General features: G+C 45.0%; 1 protein-coding gene across 1 annotated transcript in view; it reads left to right on the forward strand.

The window, feature by feature from the left end:
• The window catches only part of EIF2B3 (eukaryotic translation initiation factor 2B subunit gamma), a 103,863-nt gene extending 80,208 nt beyond the window's left edge, over positions 1-23,655 (forward strand). Inside the window, exons 11-12 of the mRNA XM_074832179.1 lie at positions 11,696-11,799; positions 23,439-23,655. Coding sequence (XP_074688280.1) covers positions 11,696-11,799; positions 23,439-23,491 — 157 coding nt within the window. The 3' untranslated portion in view covers positions 23,492-23,655. The remainder of the gene's footprint in view (positions 1-11,695; positions 11,800-23,438) is intronic.

The raw sequence follows: 23,655 nt of genomic DNA on the forward strand, positions 1-23,655 counted from the left end.
CTGGCAATCTTTCTTCCCACACCTCTTGAGTGGGTGGACCGCAAGACAGGGGCTGGGGGAGCAAAGTCCCTCCTACTATAAGAGAAGATCAGGTTTGTGACCCCCGGAGGAACCTGAACGTACATAAGTCTATGGAACCTGATGAGATGCATCCCAGAGTCCTGAGGGAATTGGCTGATGTAGTTGCCAAGCCACTCTGAATGATAATTTGAGAAGTCTTGGCAGTCAGGTAAAGTCCCTGGTGAATGGAAGAAGGGAAACATTGCACCCATTTTTAAAAAGGGTACAAAGGGAGGACCCTGGAAACTGCCGACCTGTCAGCCTCACCTCTGTGCCTAGGAAGATCATGGAACAGATCCTCCTGGAAGTTGTGCTAAGGCACATAGATTGACAGGGAGGTGATTTGAGACAGCTAGCATGGCTTCACCAAGGGCAAGTACTGCCTGACCAACCTAGTGGCCTTCTATGATGGAGTGACTACATAAGTGGACAAGGGGAGAGCTATGGATGTCATCTGTCTGGACTTCTGTAAGGCCTTTGTCATGGTCCCCCACAACATCCTTCTCTCTAAATTGGAGAGAGATGGATTTGATGGATGGACTGTTCGGTGGATGAGGAATTGGTTGGATGGTCATATCCAGAGGGTGGTGGTCAACGGCTTAATGTCCAGATGGAGATTGGTGACAAGTGGTGTCCCTCAGGGGTCTGTACTGGAACCAGTACTGTTTAATACCTTCATCAGTGACATAGGCAGTGGGATCAAATGCACCCTCAGCAAGTTTGTAGATGACACCAAGCTGAGTGGTGCAGTTGATGCCTGAGGGATGGGATGCCATCCAGAGGGACCTGGACAAGTTTGAGAAGTGGTCCCATGTGAACCTCATGAGGCTCAACAAGATCAAGTGCAAGGTCCTGCATATGGGTCAGGGCAACCCCCAGAATCAAGACAGTCTGGGGGATGAAGGGATTGAGAGCAGCCATGCCGAGAAGGACTTGAGGGTACTGGTGGATGAAAAGCTGGACATGAGCCAGCAATGTGCACTCACAGCCCAGAGAGCCAGCCGTATCCTGGGCTACATCAGGAGAAGTGTGGCCAGCAGGTTGAGGGAAGGGATTCTCCCCCTGTATTCTGCTCTGATAAGACCTCACCTGGAGTATTGTGTCCAGCTCTGGGGCCCTCAGCACAGGAAAGACATGGGTCTGTTGGAGTGGGTCCAGAGAAGGGCCACAAAAATGGTCAGAGGCTTGGAACACCTCTCCTGCAAAGACAGGCTGAGAGACCTGGGGTTATTCAGCCTGGAGAAGAGAATGCTCCCGGGAGATATTATTGCAACCTTTACTTAAAGAGGTTTATAAGAAAGATGGGGACAAACTTTTTAGCAGGGCCTGTTGCAATAGTACAAAGGGTAATGGTTTTAAACTGGAAGAGGGTAGATTTAGACTAGCTATAAGGATGAAATTATTTATGATGAGGGAGGTGAAACACTGGAACAGGTTGCCCAGAGAAGTGGTAGATGCCCCATCCCTGGAAACATTCAAGGTCAGGTTGGACGGGGCTCTGAGCAACCTGATCTAGTTGAAGATGTCCCTGCTCATTGCTGGGGGGTTGGACTAGATGACCCTTAAAGGTCCCTTCCAACCCAAACTATTCTATGATTTTATGATTCTAACTCCAGCCTGATCTCTTCATAGAACAAAAATTACTGGTTTTGGGGCTTGCAGAAAATCTCACAATGAATTATGCTGACCTGAGCATGATAACTGTTTCATTTGGTGTACTTAGGCACACTTACTTTCCTTGAAATAAGACCTAGATTCCTGTTTTGGCAGTTGGGTTTTGTTTGGTTTGTTGGGGTTTTTTTCAAACATTGGCTTTATTTTTACCAGTCTTGTAGTTTTACTTTGTTTGTTAGCTTCTGGCAGCAGGAATGTCTAATTGCTCTGGTCATACAGGACCTTGTGTTGAAGTGCTCTGAGCATTACAAATAATATTAACAGGAAACGCATGTTGAATCCTTTATTCCATCCCTGCAGATAAAGATTTTGAAATCTCTTGTTTGTTAGTAGAACGATCTCAGTGTATACACTTACTGAAAGGAACTTGGCCATTTTGTTATGTGCACAGTATATCCTTCTTCCTTGGTTGTGGAAAATGAGCTTTTCCCTGGGAAAGATTCAGGAGATGGGACTATAGTAGGGAAAAAACCCTGATCTTTGGACTACTTAGAGATTAGTTGAGGAGGCAAGCACAAAAAGCTCAGATAAATATGTCCACAGTAAGCCATGCTTTGAAATGGTCTTGTTGACATACTGGTAGTTAGTACCATAGGGCTCTGTGGCAGATTTAGTCTCTGAAGTGCAGAATTTTGCTGCTTTTCTTTTTTCAAGGAAATACAGGAATGCGTTCTGCTTCAAATTATGTTTTCATGGAAATCATAAATAGGCTGCTATAATTATCAGAGCGGGTGACAGCAAAACACAGATGGCCTGAGATTTGCATCAAGATTTCACCTCCACATCTGGGAAGTCCCAGATCTTCACAGAGTAACCAAGGAAGCTCAACGTGTCTCACCTATAATTTTATCAGAAGAACTGCTCATTGGAGATGTTTGATTTTGGACGATGGAAGAGATAAACAAAATGTCTGGTCATCTGCCTGGCATAGGCCAGAGAATTTTAGGCAGTACCTGCTGAGTTGAACTCAGCAGCTGTTGACTTTAGAAGATGATGATCTTCATTTGAAAGTCAGGAACAATTTGAGGTTTACTGACCACTTCAGGAAGTTGTTCCAATGTTCATTTTAGTCTTTCTATTCCCATTTGTAGAGACACATCTCCGTTCCTGAGTGTTTTATAGTCTGCAGTCAAAGGTGCTTTGTGTGGCACAGGAGCTTGCCAGCACAGATGTAATTTGTGGGATGCAGAATCACAAGCTCTGGCGGGCAGGTACTGCCTTCCTCTGATATTTGCATTGCTGACATTTAACAGTTCTCTGGCTGGAACTTTGCATGGTTCCCCCTTCGATTGCACAACTCTGTCTTTATCCTGGTGTCCCTGGTTATACTTTGATGTGATGTCTCAAAAAGGTTCCTCACCGTTGAACTCCTCAAGCGTTATCCCAAACTGGGAATAGCAGTGGGAGAAGGGAGAGGGTTCCATCCAGAAAGGAGTTTGCAGCAGACGGTTGCCAGATAGCCCAATGCAGTGGACAGTCTCAGTTCAGGAACTGTAAGACTGGGATTGCAGATGTGACTGAGGTTATCATGTGTGTGTGTGTGCAGGGGTAGGAACTACTGAACAATAACCCTGTCTCCTTGTGTTTGTAAAGTTTACAGCATGTTGTTGAAACTACATAAAAACATACTACCCAAAAAGAATTGCTGAAATTCCCCATATGACACACTGCTAAAGTTACCACATGGAAAGGGAAGGGGTTAAAAAGACAAGCAGATATGTTTCGGGTCAGGCTGCACATGATGGCAGCAAACTGCAGAGTGTTGCAGCATCAGGGAACTTGGAATGCAAGGGAGGTGACGCTGAGTGCTGCGGGTTACGAAAGCTGCAGGGAGGTGATGTGAATATTGAGGACAGAGGGAAAGTTAGATGAGTCCCACAGGGAGATGTGGTAAACCTTGGGGAGTTCTGACTCCCTGGGCAGAAAGAATAGGCTGGATTAAAAATTTGCGTGAAGGACCGAAGTACCCAGATTTGTGCAGGAAGGACTGGCACTGAAAATGTTATGTCAGCCAAAGCTAGCATTTTCCTTGTTCAGTCATATGAAGACAGTAAGTTACATGTTGGATTTTGTTAAAGGTGTTCTGGCTACCTGTGTGAAAGTAGATGGTACAGATGCTGTAATGTTACTCAGTGAGGGGAGTGGAGAGAGACCACGTGTGACTGGTTAAAGGCTACTCTAGTTTACCACATGTCTCCAATTTATTGCTACTTTCTATGAGAAAATGTACAAAGGAAGAAAACAACAAGCAAGCCGAGCTGGATTGACTACTAACTGCAGATTGATTGTGAAGTTTATTGGTTGTTTCCTCAATAGTGCCAAATCAGCACCTGATGTAGAAACAGTCAGCAGTTTGAAGAAAGTTCTAATTAAAACCAGGATGGAATTGAGCGTTTATAGGGGTTCAGTGCGTAAGTAGTCTTTTTCCCCTTGGATAATGGCAGTACAAAGGAATGATCCTATTGCCAAGGCAACTTTTGTTGAAATTGTAAAATATATTTTACAGCACATTCCCTCATGAGAAGGAATGAGGAGATGAAGTTTTTTCCAGCACCGTAGCTTGCAAAGCTGGAAATAAAGCTTTGCTTATGCTGTGATTCCCCAAAATTTTGTATCTTAAACCATTTTTTAAAATGGCTGTTGTCTTCTGGACACTTTGTCTCACATCACTAGTTGCCCCCCTGCCCTGTGCTAGCCCTATAAAGAAGAACAAGTTTAGAATAGATATCGCAGAAAGCACATGAAAAATGAGAACTTGATTCAGAAAAAACATATGCTCAGCTTAAATATATGGATAAAGTGTGTATACAGATACAATATATCATGGGATATGGATAAGCATGAATATATGAAGAAAGCTAGGTATAGTCCTTGGTGTAAAAGGGCTCTTATTTCTCTTGATTATGTAGCAATTACATTCTGTCCTTTCTGTCACACCTCTTGGTTTTATACTGTAAATTTTTTGGTCAGGGACCAAATAATTTTCATTCTACTATTTAATTCAATGCACATGCTGTATAAGATACTGAATAGAGACAACCTCTGGCTGACAGAGTTTGCTTTCAAGAAGATAAATTGAAGAGAGGGCAGACTAGGAAACCAATGAGCAGGAAGCGGTTGAGCTACTTTACTTTCAACTGAAGTCAAATTCTGCTGTATCTAATGTATGTAGGATATTTCTCATATAGTACCTGTTATCTTGTGAATGTCTGAACCATTATTACTAGCAGCTCCTCAAAAAAAATTTTCTTCTGGCTAGCTTCCTGGTACATCAATCTGTCTTAAATAAATCACCTGTTATTTAATCTCAGATGCAGATGTTTCCCTGATAGTGCAGGAGCTCTTCCCAATTTTCCAAACATCTTGTACATCAAATGTTGAACTTAAAGCACAGATCAGCTCTGAAAAGTGGCATTTTAAAACATCTCTTCTTATTCTGCTGGTCTGCTTCTTCAGGTGGCCAGGGTTATGTCTGACTTCAGAGCTATAAATAAGCTTCTGCCTCCTGCTAGCCACATGGGTCTAATCAAAAAGTATGGAGATTTTTCACGAGCAACTGATTGCTGTTGGGTTTTGGTGGGAATCTGGGTGTGTCTCTGGTGTTCTTGAAAATCTTCCCCAACCTGGGTATGGAAAAGGAAGAAAATATCACACTGTGCCAGAATCGTACCTGTAAGTTCCTAAGGGGACTGTGGGGTTGAACAAGTTCAGCTTGGCTCTAAGAAGCCAGGCTCAGTTTGTAAGGATGACATTTAGAAAATGCTTTTCCTTGTCAACCTAGTCCATATGATATGGAAGCTCATTTAACCAATAATGTCCTATGGAGGGCTACAGCTCTCAAACCAGAATTGCCCTTGAAAAACCCCAGGGAAAGTGTCTTTGTACTGTGTGTGCCAGTTACCCTGCTCAGTCTGACTGTGCCAGCTAGTGAGAAAGTAAAGCAAACCCAGAGATGGGAGCAAACATATAATTTTTCTGCTTTGTTACCTTCATATAGACATCAATAGCTTTTCCTGGGCATCAGCTGAGTGTCTGTAAAGTCATGCAGGACGTGGCCCTCCCACTCTGCAAAAGAGAATCCAGAGGGAGGTCAGTTTTCCTGCATGTGGGATTTCCTGTTGTAAAACTCCTTGCAGCATACTTTTGCTGAAGTGTGCAAAACCAAGCTTGCAGCTACATAAAAGGCCACCAATTTGTTTTTTCCAAGATCAGCTGGATTTAACTGAAGTTTCAGAGGTGAGGCACAACCTTCCAGGCGACCTCCCCCGGCAGCCTAAGTTTCACTTAATAAAACACATTAAGGTAGGTTTGAGGCAATCCTTTAAGGTCAGTTGAACTTTCACTGGAAAATACGAGTGCTGGCAAGTAAATGCAATATGTAATGCAAAATGTTTAGGGTGTGGGGAAGAAGTGTAAAGGAGCCATACCACAGTGATGAGCTTGGCTAGAAAAGAGACATGAAACAAGTTCCTTAGCAAAAACACCCTCAGAGACGGGTGAAGAATTTAGGGGGGGTGGTAGAATGATTTTGTTACCCCCAAGGGGAAAAACTGGAGATCAAAGCCCAAATTCACTTAAGAATGCTTGCTTTGAAATGTATCTATAAATTATAGCATGTACTGCTGGCATCTATTGTACTCTTTGGTATTTGCTTGAGTGTATAACGTGAGATTCATAGCGCCCTGAATTCTCTCGTTAGTGTGTAAAAGCGTGTTGGTGGCAAAATATGTTGGTGGGTAACACGTGTTGGTGAAGGCAACGTTTCAGATTCTCAAGTTTCCTAGTAGTGTTTTTGCCTCTTCCCTGTTTTCCCATGGTCTTTGTGCCTCACCCCTGTGATCATGTGTCCCAGCCACCGACTCACTAGCTAATAGGGGATTCCTTCAGGGGTTGCTGATAGGTTTTAGAGCTCTACCTGCCTCCTTGCCATCTCTCAGTGTTATTAAGGTGCCTGTTGTGACTGTTATCTTCTTGGTCAGAGCAGAATGGGATGTTGCTCCCAGGGGAATCCACAGCTGTTACCCCTCAGTCAGCAAAGTAGCTGCCGAGGCATGTCACCCTTTGCTTTTAACTCCTGAATCAGTCTCTCTGTTTCATAGCTCATCTGGAGGAGCAAGAGACCTGACTTCTTGGCATGGCAGAGCAGTACCAACAGGCTGTCCTAAGCTTTGTGCTCCAGGCTCTTTCTTCCTCGTTAGTGTATAGTTTTAAGCGTTGCATTTTAGACACCTCATTTGCTTTGCTGCCCAACAGAGATTATGTCGGGTTTTTGGCACAATTGGATTAAACTAGCAGACCTGGATAACTTCCATTGGCATTTCAGGAGATTTGCTGTAAGGCAAACCTGTGACATTCATACCTTCCTGAGCTTGCACAACTAGGGCGAGAGCTGCAGTTGAGGTCTTGACCTCAGTTACTTAAGCCCCTTTCTCCCAGGAGTGTTCATCACTTTAATCACAGAGTCCTAAATAATCAGTGGGTAGCCTGTAATTAGGGGGTTGTGTCTTGGACTCCTGCAGCCTGCTCCCGGTGTGCTGAGCGCTGCGTATTTTGATTTCCCGTTCCCCCAAAGGATGTTTGATCTCAGATTTACACTTTAGAAAATTAAGACGGGTACGGCACCTCAGTCCCCTGGCAATCTTCCTGCTTTCAGTGGTAGGTGCCTTGCTTTTCCTAAGTATCACAGTGCTGCAGCAATTGACACACTTGATTTAAGAGTTTGATTTATAGACTGATACTCGGGCTGAAAGTCAGCAGTTCCAGGGCTGCATAAATCAGCCGTCTCTGGGACTAATACTTCCTTATTTATAATTTCGACAGGAGATGGAATTCTTTCACAATTCTTTACATTTCTTTCAGATGTAATCGACCACCCTGTCCTTTGGTTTAAAGCTATGTGACTTTGCCACAAATAGAGGGAGGGGAAAGTAAGCTGAGTCCAGGAATTGCTGTGCTATAAAAGCTCCATATTGTATGCTCTTGGACTTTGCTTTCTCCCAGCTTCCTTCAAGCCCACACAAGAGATGGACTTGAGGTTTTTTGGCTTTCTTCCCCTCCCCCCTCCCTCCATACATACGCTGACCTTTTAGAAAAATAAATAAAAGATAAAGAAGGACCTGGAATGTTGCAGAATGTGTGTACATTTTGCTCTCTGTTGTTTTCTGCTGGGATTAGTTGTTTACAATGGGGGAGAGAGGGAGGGCAGAGGAAGGGAGGTCTGTGGCCTTAACTGAAATTAGTGGCATTTCAGAGTGATCTTGTTAGGTGGTCTGCAGTTTAAAGACCTAAATCCTTGTAATCCCCCCATGCCTCCTTGGCCACTACTCCTTTTGCTCTTGTTCTCTCACTTTAAAAAAAAAAAATGCCTCAAAGTCAGCCTCTCTTGTCTCTCAGATACAGGCACATAACATACACGCATGCACGCGTGCACAGACACAAACGTACACGCACACTCTCTCTCATATGCTTCCATTCACACGTTGTACCTGTATAACAAATTAATGTCTTAGCTACATCTGTTCCCACTACAGGACTGGGCTTGTAAAATGCTCTCTCTAGAATGCAGACGCACACTGAATATTTTTATTTATTTTCTGAAAAACACCCAGCTGCCAGACTTTCAGTTTGTGATTACACTTAAAACAAATTCAAATTGCAATTTCAGCCATAAATCAAATACCCCAAATTAGTTCCTCTTGTGGGTTTGAACATGCTCTTTGGATTTTAAGGTCAGAAGATATCCGTTTTCACCGTGCTGAAAAGTTTAAAAATATACTACATTTTCGGGAAAAAAAATAAATATGGTTTGCATTATAAAGCAGTACATCAAATGTGCGCATATGCGCACATACAACAGTGTCAATGAAGCTGGATGCTGTCAGAGCACCTTTGAGGACTAATAACCCCTAATTGCTAAGCAATGCAGGAACCGTGGTGGCTGTTTAGCCAAGGAGAATACAGCAGAGTGCCCTGAGATGTGATATTTACCCTGTAAGAGAATAAAAGTTTATTCCTTACTCTTCAAGTTAAAAAAATAGTAAAAATTAAATAAACAGACAAAATACTTCTCTTGGCAGGCTTTATAACATACTTTTTTTTTTAAAAAAAAAGGCATTTACAAGTGGTTTCAAAATAGCTGTGTTACATCTGTCAGCGGGTGAAGGGAACACCCACAAATTGTGTTTTTATCTCTTGAAGTTTTGTTCCACTTGAGCAATAAAAGCTGGATTCGCTGCTGGTTTGTGTGATTGGGGTAATCTGAGCGTTGAGTATGGTTTTAAAAACTTCTGTAGTTGGTTGGGTTTATAAGTTTTAAGAAACTCCTGGGGTGGCGGAGTTCTTGGGTTTTATTTTACCCTGGCATCGGGGAAGGGTTGGTTTGCAAGCACCTGGCACAGACAAGTTCATCTTGGTTCCCTGGCCTGTCCCTCCCAACAAAAGGTTTGGCAGGAACCCCCCTTATCTTTGATGTTAATGTCAGCAGCAGTTTCTTGGTTACAATGCTATTCTTTCTCCGGGAGTTGAAAAACTATCCCCAAGTAGGCTCTGAACACACATCCAGTATTCTCCATCCTGAACTCCAGACCGACAGCTTAAATCCCTTCTCTGTTGGGGAACATCCTCCTGCATGAGGATAATGCTGAGAGGTGTAATGTACTCATGGCTGCTCTCGTGCTCAGAAGAAGTGATAGATGGTGGGAACCTAAAAGTTCGCAGGCGAAGGCTCTTGTCTGACTGGCTCCAAGCGATGGAGGAGGAGGTATTTTGGAGTGTGCATTTTGGATGGGAGCCATTTCAGTGGGAAATGAGCAACCTCTCCCATCGCCTTTGTTAGTCCTGTTGAAAGCCAAGTCAGGATGGCAGAGGTGGGCAGTCCTCCCTCCACCGATCCATTCCCTGGCCCAGCTGCAAATGCAGAGTTGCTCTCCCTCTCAGTGACCGCTGTTGTGCAAGATGATGGCCTGAGCTGCTGTGCGGGCACACGAGGCTATTGGAAAGGAAGCAGATCATGACAGTGTGAGAGCAAAGGCAGGCGGGGGTCTGCTGTGTATCTTTGCCGCTTTTTATCTTATTAACATGTTAGTAAAAACCTTGCCAAAGCAACCTGAGCTGGTTACTTGTAGCATAATTGCTCATATTGCCTCCTTATAGGTCAGCGGAGGGGGAGTTTAAGCAAGTTAAAAGAATAATTGTTCAGAGGGGACAGTCTGTTCAAGGGGGGTCGTAACTGCTAACCACTGCGACTGAGGTCCGGTTTTACTGCTTTTACTCCTGCAGAATTAATGCTGGTTTTGTGGGGCAGATGGTTTCTGCTCTGACTCACACAAGCAACAGAATTGTTATATGTTTAATGGCAAATTCTGTGTACTAGATAATAGTGATGGGCAGTCTGAGGTGAGGATTGATGTTTCTCTCTTCTCCTGAGGACCACAGCCAGCTAGCTCTCCATTCAATACAGGATTGAAGCTCAGGTCTTGAACCTGATACCAAAACCCCTCTATGCTGTTACTTCAGACTCCAGGGTAACAATTCTGTCCACAAGCCAGTCTGATGGTGTGGTGCAGCCGTGTTTCAGTAGTGCAACAGGTAGTGGTGATGCCTGTGACCAAGGTGGGGAATGGCTACAGGTGATTAAACTGTGGCACTCGCCATGCAGAAAGTCACTGAAGTCCAAAATGTCAGATAGTGTTCAGCTGTTCAACTGAGGATAGCAAGAATATCCACAGTTGTTGTAATTAATATTAGCAGAAATACTGGGGAGAAGATACGAAATACCATGGTTCACAGTAGGATTAATATGGGGGAGCAGATTATCTGATCTCTCTGGGGTTATATATGTCGCTTATACCTTCCTCCCAATCAGCTGGTTTTGATGTGTGTTAGTATTTTTAGACATTTCATACTGGGTGCCTTCAAATTTTCTGGCCTTCTATCTATCTTTGCACATGTGAAAATAAGGAAGCAAGTCATTTGTATCATAGCTACTTTTTTCTCTGTAGCTTTGAAACAAATTACATTTAATACCATTTAACACTGCTCATGGTGCTGAGTGAACAGCATTTCAGGACACATCACAGATACTAGTAAAGATTCACAACTTCCATTTTACTGCATGGAGGGGCTCAGACCAATGCAGTAACTCAGTCAGCATCTCTCAGCAGAGGAATTATGAAGCCAGCAATTGGACTCTGAACTTCTTTCCTATCTGGATAATCAGATCGGCAGATCTGAAAGCTGGTTATCACAGATTCAAGTACATTTTGGAAGAAGGTGACCTTTGCTAAAGTTCCATGCTATGTAGCATTTCATTTTGTGGTGTCAAAGGCTATGAGAGTGTGAAGATATCCAAGGCAGGTAAAGCAGGTCCTGTGTGGGTTTCATTGGTTTAGTACTGCAGAGTAATCGTGCTTGGGTGCTTGAATGCAACATGAACAGAGCCAACCAGCTAAGGTATTGATCTGCCTCTTCTCACCACGTTTTCTTAGTGCCTGGCAAGTTGAAACATATGAAACTTGCTCAGCAAAATTCACAGGGAAGGACTGGGCTGCTGCTTCTCTTTTTAACTGGGGAGCTAAGCAGAGAAACCACCCCCGCAGTTACCCAGACTGTCTGTGGAAAATACAAGACTTGATCCAGGTCCCAAGTCCCAGGCCAGTGCCCTGTCTATGAAATCCTCTGGCTGTATTTATTCTATTAAGGAAATGTAGAGGAAAGCTGTTCTAACAGGAGGTAAAACTGGAAACCCTTTTTTGCAAACCCGTTCTGACAGCTGGCATTTCAGTTTTTCCAGCAACTGGGTGTGAGGATCAGGAGAAGAATAGTGGAGTTTTTAAGAAAAGAGCAGAACTGAACCTACTTACAGGATCGTGTCACAGGCTCGTTACATATTCTGGTGGATACCTTTGGTTTGTACCTGTCATTTTAAATTATTTTCTTGCTTTACTTTGTGTTTATGTTGTAGGTGCTGTCTTCAGGGCAGTGTTATTTGTCATAACGCAGTGATAGAGAAGGGTGCAGACATCAAAGACTGTTTGATTGGAAGCGATCAGAGGCTGGAAACCAAAGGTAAGTAGAAGAGCTGTATTTACAGTGCATTTGTAATAATTTTTAAATTTCCTCAAGATTTTACTCCTGCTTCTTCATAAAGTGCCACTACAGTGTGGTGTCCTATAATATTAGGATTTGTTTTTTATGGAAAGTACAGCTTCTTGGCATAAGAATAGCTCAGGGACTTGCTCCTCTGAAGTTGGCAGAAAAGCTCTGTTGTTGTTGTTATAAAGAACAGGATTGGGTGCTGAGACAGTCTTTTCCCAGAGACCACAGTTAGATCAGCCTGAAGTTGTCCTCAGCAGAAGGAGCCATTATTTTGACTAGTCATCTTTGTCAGTGTCAGGGGCGGTGCAGTCAAAATTATTGATCACACAGACATCCTTCTCTTTGTAGATGCTACCAACCCACTGTGCCAGCATGCTCCCATTCACCTCACTCCAAGCAAAAGCTCAAGGTGGAATATCATACCAGGAGCTGCTGTGCTCAGTACTAAATACAAGGGCAGCTACATTCAGATCTGCTTTACTGCTATGAAATGCTATTTTGGGGTTTCAGAGAGGTTACAACTACATGGCCCTCATTTGGGCAAAGTTAAGCCACCCAGTGGAAGTGTGCGTGGCAGGGCTCGGTGGTTACCGCCTGAGTGGAACTGTTGATTTCCTGCCCTAAGAGATAATGGGCAGGAAATGGCTGTCTCGGTGACTGCATCCCAAGCAGAGGGCTTTTTAATGAATATTTATACTTGGGGTTTGGCAGATCCCTGCTCTAGGGTGTGGACTGAGGACAAAAGTGAGTTCCTTTGCAGGCTCCATGTGAAGTTATTTTGTCAGATCAGGATTTGTTTGCTCGTTTTGCCTTTATGGGTGGATTCCCAATTGTAAGTGTCCTGATACAGAGGTGGGTTTGCACGTAACGTAGTATAGCGTAACCTATTGTCAGCTATCCATATGACAAATTTTTCTTTAAATTGAAACTAAATTTATTTTATAAATTTAAATAAATACATTTCTGTTAAATTGAAACTAAAAGTAAAAAAGACTCGTGAAAACAAAGTATTGCAGTTGCAAGTCTCGAATACTGTAGGAAACACCCAGTGAGTGTTGTGTACACTATGGTCTTGGTCCCTGTATACCAGAGTCTGTGCCTACTTGTGGCTTTGCCCATCACATACATCTGAATCAGCGGCCCTTGCAGGGTTCATTGCCTCCCTTATTGCTGAAGATTTGCACTATTCATGATGCTCCATCTGTGTCCTCCCCTGAGCACAGAATCATGGAATCATTTAGGTTGGAAAAGACCTTTAAGATCATCAAGTCCAACTGTAAAGCTAACACTGCCAAGTTCACCACTAAACCATGTCCCTGAGTGCCACATCTACACATCTGCATAAATCACTAGGAGAGCTGAATCAAGTCGTGTTTGGTTGTTAACCTGCAGCGTGAGCTATGAGGAGACAGGGTGTAGATTTAGCTAATATTTTAGGAAACAGGAACATGTTTGATTTCTGTAGTAGATTATATCAAACAGAAATATCACCCTTTGACCTCGCTCACATCTGTTTCAGTAGTGTCTTCCAGGGTGCGGATCCTAACATGGTTGATTTTAGTATGGAAATCATTCGTTCTTCTTGATTGTCCTTGTCATCCTTGTCTGAATATTTTTCAGGGTCTGTAGATGTATTTGTAGGGAGAGTAACGGAGCTGTAACCTGTGGTTCATTTGCCTATTCTTGTAAAGTCTACTGCTCACCTCTACAAAGCTTAAACCCACTTCTTAATGAGTCTGTGGGCCCTCTAGTTAAACTGTTCAGAAATGTATGACTGACGTTAGCAAAGACACATTCAGGTAGATTATGAATACACCATTATGCTGAGCAAGAAAAAATAATAAAGCCTCAGTTCATTTCCCTGCCTCAGTTTCCTAACCATTCTGGAATTTCTTTGGGCTGGGGGTCAGGTTCTCCTCGGTGGTCTGGGATCTGTCTGCAAAGTTCACGACTTATTTCCTGAACTGTGGAGTCTTTCCAGCCCAGCATGTCTCTTCTGACCTTGGCTGGTCCTGTAGTAAACTGGGCCCTCTCTTTTTTGCTGTGAAAGTATGCCATGACTTCCTTTCCCCTGCCCAAGACTTCCTGTATCTCATGCCAAGCTTTTGGTGTGGCCCTGTAAGTCTGTTTCCATATTCCCCCTTTCATCAAGACTTTGGCTGTGTTGTTCTGTTTGGTAACTTTTCCTTCTTCAAACTTGAGCCTCCATGGCCAGGTTAGAAAAAAACTAGTTCTCTTGGGTTGGAGCCACCTTTTGTTGCAAGCTGATCACACTTCAGCAGACGTAAGCGGTAGCAGCTGGCTGTTCACCCTAGTCTGGGAGTTACATGCTAGAAACCTCCTCAGCAAAGCTGCATACACCTTCCCAGAAACACTAAAAAAATAAAAATACAGCAGTCCCTTATTCCAAAGCATCAGCCAGGATTCATCAAAGGTAGAAATATCCCTGAATCATCCTACACAGCCTCAAGCAAATCCCACAGTTGACTTTGCTGCAGAACTGGCCGTGTGCTCCCTGCTCTGCTGTATGAGTCCTGGCCACACTGCCCAGGTGGCTCAGGGTACAAGAGCTCTTTGAGCCAGTGGTGCACTGACCTCCTTTCATAAAATGAACTCCAGTCCCACGCAAGGAGGATGGCAGGAGAACAGCTACCACAAATGATAGGCAAACGTAACTCAAACCAGCTCTCATCCTTTTCCTACTGCAGAAGAATATGGGCATATTTAGGGTGGTCCAAATGGTACAGCTGGGAGTAATGGGATTGAATTAAACACAATTTAGGCTGGCTATCTGGAACGTTTTCCTAATGATGTGGTCTGGTAGGCTGTGGGATAATCTCCCTGGGGACGTGGTGGGAGACCTCATCACTTAATAATGGGCTTGGCAAAGCTCTGGACACCTAAATAGAGGGAATACTCCAACACTGGTTACTGGGGTAGATCAGATGCAGCCTATTACTTTCAACCTGAAAAGAAAGTTAAGAGACACAGAGGGGCCAGGTAACTGTCAGCAGTGATGTCCCAGTCCTGCACTGACTTCAGCCCTATCACAGCACTGGCCAGAGATGGTACTTTTAAGTGCCTCTTAAAGTCAAGGTATGGAGTTTTATTAAACTTCTGGATTTGCAAGCCATGCCTCCTGAGAGCCATACTATTCTCTTCCGACTGGTTTTATTACCATGCTTAGGAAGCATCCACTTTCCTTCCTCTTTGATACTTTAATTTAAGGAATTTGCTAGCAGAGAATTAACAGATGGGCTTTGTGAAAGCTACCTCACACAGGTAGCAGTTTGAAAAACAACTTGGTACCTAAGAAAAAGGAGGTAATTATTAAAGGGATAGGAAATGGCAAGCAGCAGTTCTGAAAGAACTTAATTGCACAGAGCATTCAATCACTGTTTCGAAGACAGTTATTAGGATCATGCTCCAGCCTTTTTGATGAGCCTATTTTTAAAGAGGAGCTCAAAAGCAGCATGCACTCATTGAAGTAGGACTAGAGAGAGGGAGTGCTGTTGATGGGCCAGTCAAGGAGTCTGATGAGCCCTAGAGTCAGTGAGTTCAGTTCCTAAAGGAGTCTCTAGGCCAGATTCAGCAGGGAGTATGTTATACATCTGGTATAAGTTAGCCTGGAAGAGGCATATGCAGTAAAGTGGCCTAGCCTTTCTTCAAATCAACACCAAGAACAAAGATGGTAAAGACACACACATAGGATAGAACTACCAAAATTCACACAAAACTCACCACCATATCCCTCACCGTCATCTCTGTTGTCATTGAGGCAGGAATGCTGTATGTGCATTGAATATTAAGGAGCCAATGTCGTTTGGGGACAGCTTAAGTCACTGCACACCCAAAAAGTACATTATAGCAGTGTTGTTGCCACAAAGCATATGTTCAGAAAGGGAAAGAGTACCAGAGATAGGATGCTGAGGTAATCTTAGCATGACATCCTGGTACATACTTAGTAGTAGCATTATTTCTGTGACCAGGCTTTAGACTGATGTCACTGTGCTTGTTCCTGTGCAGTTTTTATACTACTATATGTTTTTATTTTCCTTGGTGTCCTGACACAGTCAACACCCAAAATGAGTAGTGCATGCTGAATGCAGGGGTTTTCCATATTCCTCATTTTTCTGTCTTTTTTCAGTTTGTGTCTGAAACCTTAATTACTGTAACTATGCAAAAGTCAAGGTCCTTCCTTTCTGTGGCCTTCCTGCAACATTTGTCATCTTAATGCTTCACAACTGTTAACAACCTCATTTGTGCCTCCTCGATATGAACATGGTTGGGTTTTCCTCCTATTTTACAGACACCTGAGAGACAAGGAGATTCTGATCAGAATGCAGATGCCCATTCATTTGGACTAGCCAGCTTAAGTGCTGAAATTACACGTTACATGTGGCATTTCCTAGCTGTTAGAGACTTGACATTTTAGCCTTAGCATTTTTTTTTTTTGTAAATGTTGGGAAGGAAGGTTCAGTCCAAAAAACCCCAGTTTTATTATATGGGATAAAGTTGGCCCTTGCATGGATCATTAGCAGTATCTGAAACTTGAACTCCAGTGTACAGCTTTCTGCTGCTTCAGCTGATGGGAACTGATAGTAGTAGTTGGTCATCTTCCTTAAGGGAAACTGGATTTGCAATGGGACAAGAGAAACTCTTTGCCAGGAGGTTTCACAGATGCCCATGGGCATCAGCAGCCCTGAGATCCACTCCTGGTGCTGGGAGGAGGAGGCTTTACTGCTCCTGCCCCCAGCATCAGCCATTGGGCCCCAACTATATCATCTATGTCCTACCTGATCCTGACTCCTGCCTCACAGGTCCCTACTATGGCTTTGTCCCAGGACCAGACTCATGCCATTCCTAGCATTCTCTTTGGTTTTTCCTCTAGTCTTTCTCCCACGGAGATTCTTCTTTTCCTCTCTTACTTGGTTATTCCCAGACACCCACCTGACTCCTCCTCTGGTCTGACCATAGCTAGCTGCTGTTTCCAGTCCCTTTGCCTAACAGTCCCATGCTCCATTTCCCATCTGGCACTTGCCCCCTGACTGCTTTGAGTCAGACTGCATCCCTTTCCGTACCGCCGTCGTGCCTCGGTAGGATCATTCTGAGCACAGGAGGGAGATTCTGTGCAGAGTGCTGCACTGGTCCATAGAGCAGGGATACAAGCCTGGGGAAGCCCTGCCTTCCTCCTCTGCTTCTATGGTCGAGAGTGCTCACTGCAGAGTCTCTGGAGCTTTAAGCTGTCCTCCTGAGAACATGTGCAAACTGAGAATTTTTTTCCAGAGGCTTATCACATAGCCAAAACTGTGTGGTTTCTCACAAGAACAGAAAAAGGCACATATCCAGTAAGGACTGGCTCCCGTTTCCAATCATTTTCCAAGTCCTGTTCCAAGCTTGGAGTCCTAGGACTTCTCAATGAAACAGAGTAAGATTGTCTTATTTTAATGAGGGCCAAAGAGCACATTTTCCTCCAATGTCATCCTCTGAAGACAGGTACAGTTTATGAAACCTCCACATATGAATGAGTGACTGGTTGTGAGGATGCTTCGCCCCAGCCAAGATTTAGCAGGATAGGGACAGGAAAGAATTGAGGGACTTTCTGATGCTCTCACTGCATTCAAGTAGGGGCAAGCATCTGCTCTTGCAAGACGCTGAGTACCTCCTGGTGAAGTCTTCAGGAACTGAAAACACTTAGCACGACACAAGGTCAGGATCAGAAAGCATGCTGCAGTGCAGATGGGAGTTTTGAAAGCTCATGAAGAACAGACACAGACTAAACAGTGCACACATGTATATTGTGCACTGGCGTGCAAGATGAGCTGGAGATGATGTAGGAATGGTGTAAATTTACACCAAAACTGAGAGGTCCATAAGATTTGCTTCCTAAAGTGGTTTAACTGCTGAGTGTCCATGACAAAGATATTGCTGGCAGTTAAAACAGGCATCTCTTAAATAGTTGTCATTTTTGTTTCAGTGACTATGCAGTGACTACATTTCTAACTGATCCTAATAAGCCTCTTTTCCAAGTTGTATAAAAATGGTTTATGAGTTCTGGCCTTAGCAGTGGCATAAAACTTCCCTAGAATACCCATCCAGCGACGCTTTGTCCTCCCCTCTGCCACTGGGGACTGTCACACTTGTGCACACTGTCATTCCCGGCTTAGGAAGTTCAGACTTCCTGAGTGAGCAGGTTAAACGAGCTGCCACATTCGCAGCATGTTGATTGTGAAGTCTACCCATAAGGCAGCAGTTCGGAACCTTATGGAAATATTTGTACATGCTCCACGCAGAGAAAATAACCACTTGTGCTCTGCTAGAGCTCAGCCACATGAAAGAGCCAGGAAGAACACCCCAATGGATGCTGAGAAAGGAAAGGGTCCTCAACTTGCATCCAGCACGGCGGGCAGCAGTGTCCAGGCAAATAGGCATCTCTGCCATCTTAGCAAGAAATGTGGACAAAGTCTGACGTTTCTGAGATCCCTGCTTGCATTTGCTGTGAGGTGGTGATACCCCATGGGAGCACATTGATCAGTATGATCCAGTCCCTTTCTTAAACACTTTGCTAGGACTCTGCTAAGTGTGTCCATCTCCCCAAGGAGCTTGCTATCTTAGGCACATTCCCAGCTCTTGGTCTCCTTTTCCCTTAACTAACCTTTCTCCTAAGACCCTGACTGATCACTTTCCCATACACCTCTCTTTCCAGCTCCTTCACTCACCCCATCCATCTGGTCCAAGCCACAGTAAGTTCATCTCTCTTCGGGCACTGAATTCAGTGTTGCCTTTACTTTACACTCCCAAGAGACATCCATTCCTCAGATGGGTTTGAGAGCAAAGGGGTTAATACCAGTTGAACTATGAGAAAAGCCTCAGCTGAACCAGGTGAGCACCAACACTCTGCACTGGTGGTTGCTGGGGATGGGTGTAAGGCAGGACTGACATCTCTCCTGCCCGCCTGTTCCATGGGCTGGAGGCCCCAGCTGTGGGCCAGAGCTGATCTACCTGAAGCTACCACCAGCCCCATTCCCAGTGCCACTGGGATGAGTTGCACATCCCACCCCTGGGCGCAGCTGGGACACCCAGCTCATGGGGAGCATCGCTCCTGGAGACCCGCGGGCTTGGCTGTCGGCTGCACAGCGGGGCTGATGTGGCACTTGGGAGAAATCTGTGAGACACTCCTGGCCTTTGGGGCCACAGCCTGGTCACCCCTGATCTCCAGTGATCGTGTCAGTAAAGCCTGGCTGGGGAGAGAGCAGGCCTTGACTGGAAAGCCCCACTGCTCTGTAAACACAAACAAATCAGCCCCCATCACCTGCTTCCCTTCTTTATCTCTACATGTAATTTAAAACACCCTCCAGCCTCCCAAAGTCAAGCTTCAGCTGCTTCCCATCCCCTTAAGCCCCTTTAGTTCCTCTCCCCCCGCAACCTGGCTGCTTTTCCAGGGCCAACCATCACTGCAGAGACAAGTTGCTCTTCTCTCCCACTCTCTGATCCTTTCTGTCCTGGGTGAATGTGGTAGGAACCACCCACAGCGTGTTTTCGTGCATGCGTTTCTGCAGCCACCCCTCCCCCCCGCCTAGTTTTTTAAGTTAAACTATCTCTTGCTTTAAAGAGAGCAAATACACAGCAGTGGCTTTCATCACTGCTGTATAATAGAGCAGTAATTCTGTGCCAGGGACTGTTTTCTATTTTATTTTAAAGGGTTTATAAAACAGTGTATGTAATTGAGTGAGTAAACTGAACGTTTTCTGGAGCCCCTGAGGGCTGGAACTTCGTGGTGGTCCTGGGCCTAGGCCCTAACCCTTTTTTTTTTTCCTCTCTCTTTTTTTTTTTTTTTTCCTCCCTTTCCCCTCCTTCCCCTCCTCCTTTACAACCAGCGTTGCCACCAGCAGCAGCAGCAGCAATCTGTCTGGGGCTAATTGAGCAAACAACAAGGAGATGCTTTCACATGGCTTTTAAAGGAATGCTCCGGCATCCCCTTTCTGCGCGCAGCTTGGCAGGAACCTGCCAGGAAGGCTGGGGAGCGCTGGGTCCCCGGCCCCCGGCCTGCTGGTGGGGTTTGTGCTGGGCTGCACAGTCATTTCCGCCCCTCTGTTTATTTGCATTACAATTTGTTTTTAGCCAAGCACCAAAAGCTGCGCTGCTCCCCAGCTTTCTAGCTCTCCTTGCCTTATGCGTATGTTTTTAAGGGGCTAGTGTACAGTATGTGTAAACAAATGTCTCCCAAGGCAGGAACGCATATATAACGAGTGACAGGTTTTTGATTTACACTCAGTAAAATCTCCGTGGACACTCGGTTCAAGCACCCAGGCTGACTTCAGACTGGGCTGCGTCAGCAAGTTGAAGCAAAGTGCTAATCAGGAGGTTGAATGTGTTGATCAGCTCTGGATTTGCTTAGCACCAGATGCTCCCAATCTGAGAAGATCTAGTTGAACATGATTTAAGGTTGCAGAGTCCAACTCTAAGGCTTTCTGAAAGTCCTTTCTCTAATCCCTCTTCTTTCTCTGTGGGCTGAATGCATCTGTAACCCTGCCAGTGTCAGATAAAAGGCAGCCTGGTAAGAAATCCCTAATGGAGAGCTGGGGAAGGAGAAGGGAGCTGAACAGCTAAGCATGTGAGGTACTTCTCCCTCCTCCCCCAGAGTTTCAGGCAGAGTTTCTGCATGAACTGAGCTTGCTGGTACCAGCCAGAGCCACTGGCAACTGGCAGCCACTGCTGATAATGAAACGCTATCCGCAGCTCAGCTCTCTGGCACACACAGTGGAGTCTGAATTCCCTTCCCTCCACAAGGAGAGCTTTGGGAAGGGAAGAGGGAAGCAGGGTGAATCCTTATCTGCCTATCGCATCCCCTCAGGGTGCGGAATAAGGCTTTGTTTCTAGCAAAACCATTCCCTTTATCACTTAAAAACTTTCTGGTGGATTTGAGGCAGGCACATTCATGTGTTTTCTTTTAGCCTGTACAAGGAGAAATGAGTTTGGTGATTTCATGCAAGTCTCTGAAGTAGCAGTGACATACCAGGCAGGCCGTGTGTGCCCACTTCGGGGAATCTGGGCCACATGGATCAAGGAGGAGATGAAACGGGCAGAGGGATGGGAGATGAGGGAATGCATGCTCTGATTTCCCGTGTGGCTTTGGCTGTCTAAACTCACCGCTGCCTCAGTTTCCCCATCTGTAAAATGGGAATGCCCTTATTTGCCTACTCTTGAAAAGCATTTTGAACTCACCAGGTGTAAAATGCAAGATATCATAAGGCACCTACAAACATGTCAGTGCAAAACACAAATAGTTGGTACCACCTCTGCAACAAAGTATGTGACAGGACCCATCCCAGCTCTGCACGTTTAGGACAGTGCAGGATGCTGTCTGAAATGAAGCAAGAAGTTCCTTATTAAAAAGTATTGCTACAGATAACCTATATATAGAACCATAAATTGACATGGCTCTTTATAGGCCTAGATGAAGGCATGTTTAATCTGCAGAGGCATAACGTAATTACTCTCACTGGATGGTAGCCAGGGTCTTATTCACATCATAGAAATCAACATGATAGGTAGTCTGCTTGGAGGAGGTTCAGGAATGGAGTCACAGGAGTTGCTACAGGGCCTCTTTGAGATATATTGGGAAAGTTGTTGGGGGTGAGGAATGTTATAGCAAGAAGTGCTGCAGGTTGGATTTGAGGTACCTTGGCAAAGCTGTGTGGGGTCCAGGACAGGAGGAGAGAGGCGCTGAAGGCTGGACTTGGGGCTATTGGCAGAGCTGTGCTGGAGAGGTTGTGTGGTGCTACCTACATCACACTTGCACCTGGCACTTGTACAGTCAGTCCCTCATCTTCCCGAGCACTGCATCCACCTCTGCTCGTCCTGCCCAGAGTGCTGGAGATTGGGCTCCACATTCCAACTTCGAGCTTCAAGACATTAGCATGAGGCTCCAGGATTAATTATCAGCTGTCACTAAATACCCTGAGCAAAGAACTAAATGACTTGATCTGATGCTGAAGGTGAGAAGCAGCTCCTTGATGTCCTTAATTTTGCCTTCATGAAGGGTCTCTGAAAGGCAGTCGTGTGGCTAACCCAACTCCATCCTCCAGGCTGAGGAGACAGCAGGATCCGTATGATTGTGGGGTCACGGTTGTAGGGGGGAAATTATCTTGCCACAGTCCAAAACTCCTTGAAGTTTATAGAGCAGTTTTTGATCAAACTTTTTATGGAGCAATGGTTTGCATGGTGCAAAGGTAATGGTTTGAATTTTAAACCAAGAGAAGCATCATGTTGGCCTGGCCAATTTGGGGTTTGCCAGGAATTTCTTCATTTAGCCAAAGGTGGCATGTTTGTTGTTTTGTAGCAGTCTTGCAAAATCCACCCCCCTGAGGGGTGGAGTTTTAGGTGGGTAAATAAAACACAACTCATTATTTCCACCATCCTTGGCTATCCACCCCAGCTGCTCTGTAAGGTGTGGGAGACAGCACAGCCTCCATCGGTGTACCCCAGCACCTCCCAGGCTCCAGAGCCGATTGTTACTCCCAGTGTGCAGAAGAGGAGATGGAGAGCCCAGGGGCGTGGGTCAAACCACCTGAGCTCCACCTGAATAGATGGCCAGCTCCCAGAGAGCAATTTAGATTCACCGCCTCCCCCCCGTGGTACCGAGGACACCCACTTTGAGCACACCAGCTTTGTATCACACTCTGAGGCCACATGCTTGAGTTTTTTAGGCACTGGGCTTTCAGTTGCGTGTTTTTATTATTTTGGCTTTAGATCCCTTATTTGCAGTCCTTCCCTGACAAGCTGCTTTTGCATTTTAAAGGGAAGGCTCTTTCAGTACAGTGCATTAACAGTGCTGGGGCAGGGACTGGCACGTTAATGTGTCCACTGGGGTTGTGCAGAGCTCCTGGGAACAGGCAAAGGGGTGACCTTGTAGAAATCGTCCTTCCACCGATTTGCTTTCACAGGAGTCTGAGGAGGGCTGTCCACTGTTACCCTCAGAGATAATTGTGCTCAGAGACCTTGCTTCATGCAGATACTTTTGGAAAGGCTCCATCCAGAGCTCAGTCCAGGAGGGAGAAGTCAGGTTTAAATTTTAAAAAAAAGTGCCCTTTTTTTTTAAGCTGCCAGGGTTGAGTTGGGATTGCGAAGAGGATCTCACACTGCCTCGGTGATGGCCCCCCGATGCTGAGCAGCCCCTCTTTTCCCCAACCTCCATGCAGTTCGAGAGCACACAGCACACTTTTGGGCCGGGGTGTATTACTGGTCTTTAATTTTACGTCAGATCTCCATGTTGGATGTTGATGGTTCTTTCCCTCAACCTAGGTGTACACCTGTCAGCAGCAGCTGTGACTTCTGTCGGGCCTCTCTTGTTTAATAGTGACATATACATGTGAAAACTCTCATTAGAGGAACCTCCTGATGTTTAGTCAGTTGTTTAGGCTTTTGCCGTGTGTGTGGGATACTGTCAGAGAGACGCTGGAGTCCAAAGAAAAGCAGCGAATCTGTGTTCGAGTTCCCCAGAATCTGCTTTTCTCATTTGCTTTAAAGTTGCAGATTTGAAAAATGCAAGGTCTGAAGCACTGCTGCAAAACTCAATTTCTCTTCTTTTCCTCCCTCTCTCTTTTCAGCCAAACATGTTAATGAAGTCATTGTGGGCACCGAACAGCTGATGGAGATATAACCCAAGTAGGTTTTAAAGATGATTTTATGGAAGCCAGCAGCAGAACCAGATGTTCAAGCATCGTAAGATCATCCATACAGAGCAGTACTGGCATGGTTTACCCTGTCATTGCTCCTTTCCTGTTCAGCTTTATATTTATGTCTTAATAAAGAAGTATTTACAGA

The sequence above is a fragment of the Strix aluco genome, chromosome 8 (genome assembly GCF_031877795.1).
Source record: "Strix aluco isolate bStrAlu1 chromosome 8, bStrAlu1.hap1, whole genome shotgun sequence".
Classification (NCBI taxonomy): Eukaryota; Metazoa; Chordata; class Aves; order Strigiformes; family Strigidae; genus Strix; species Strix aluco.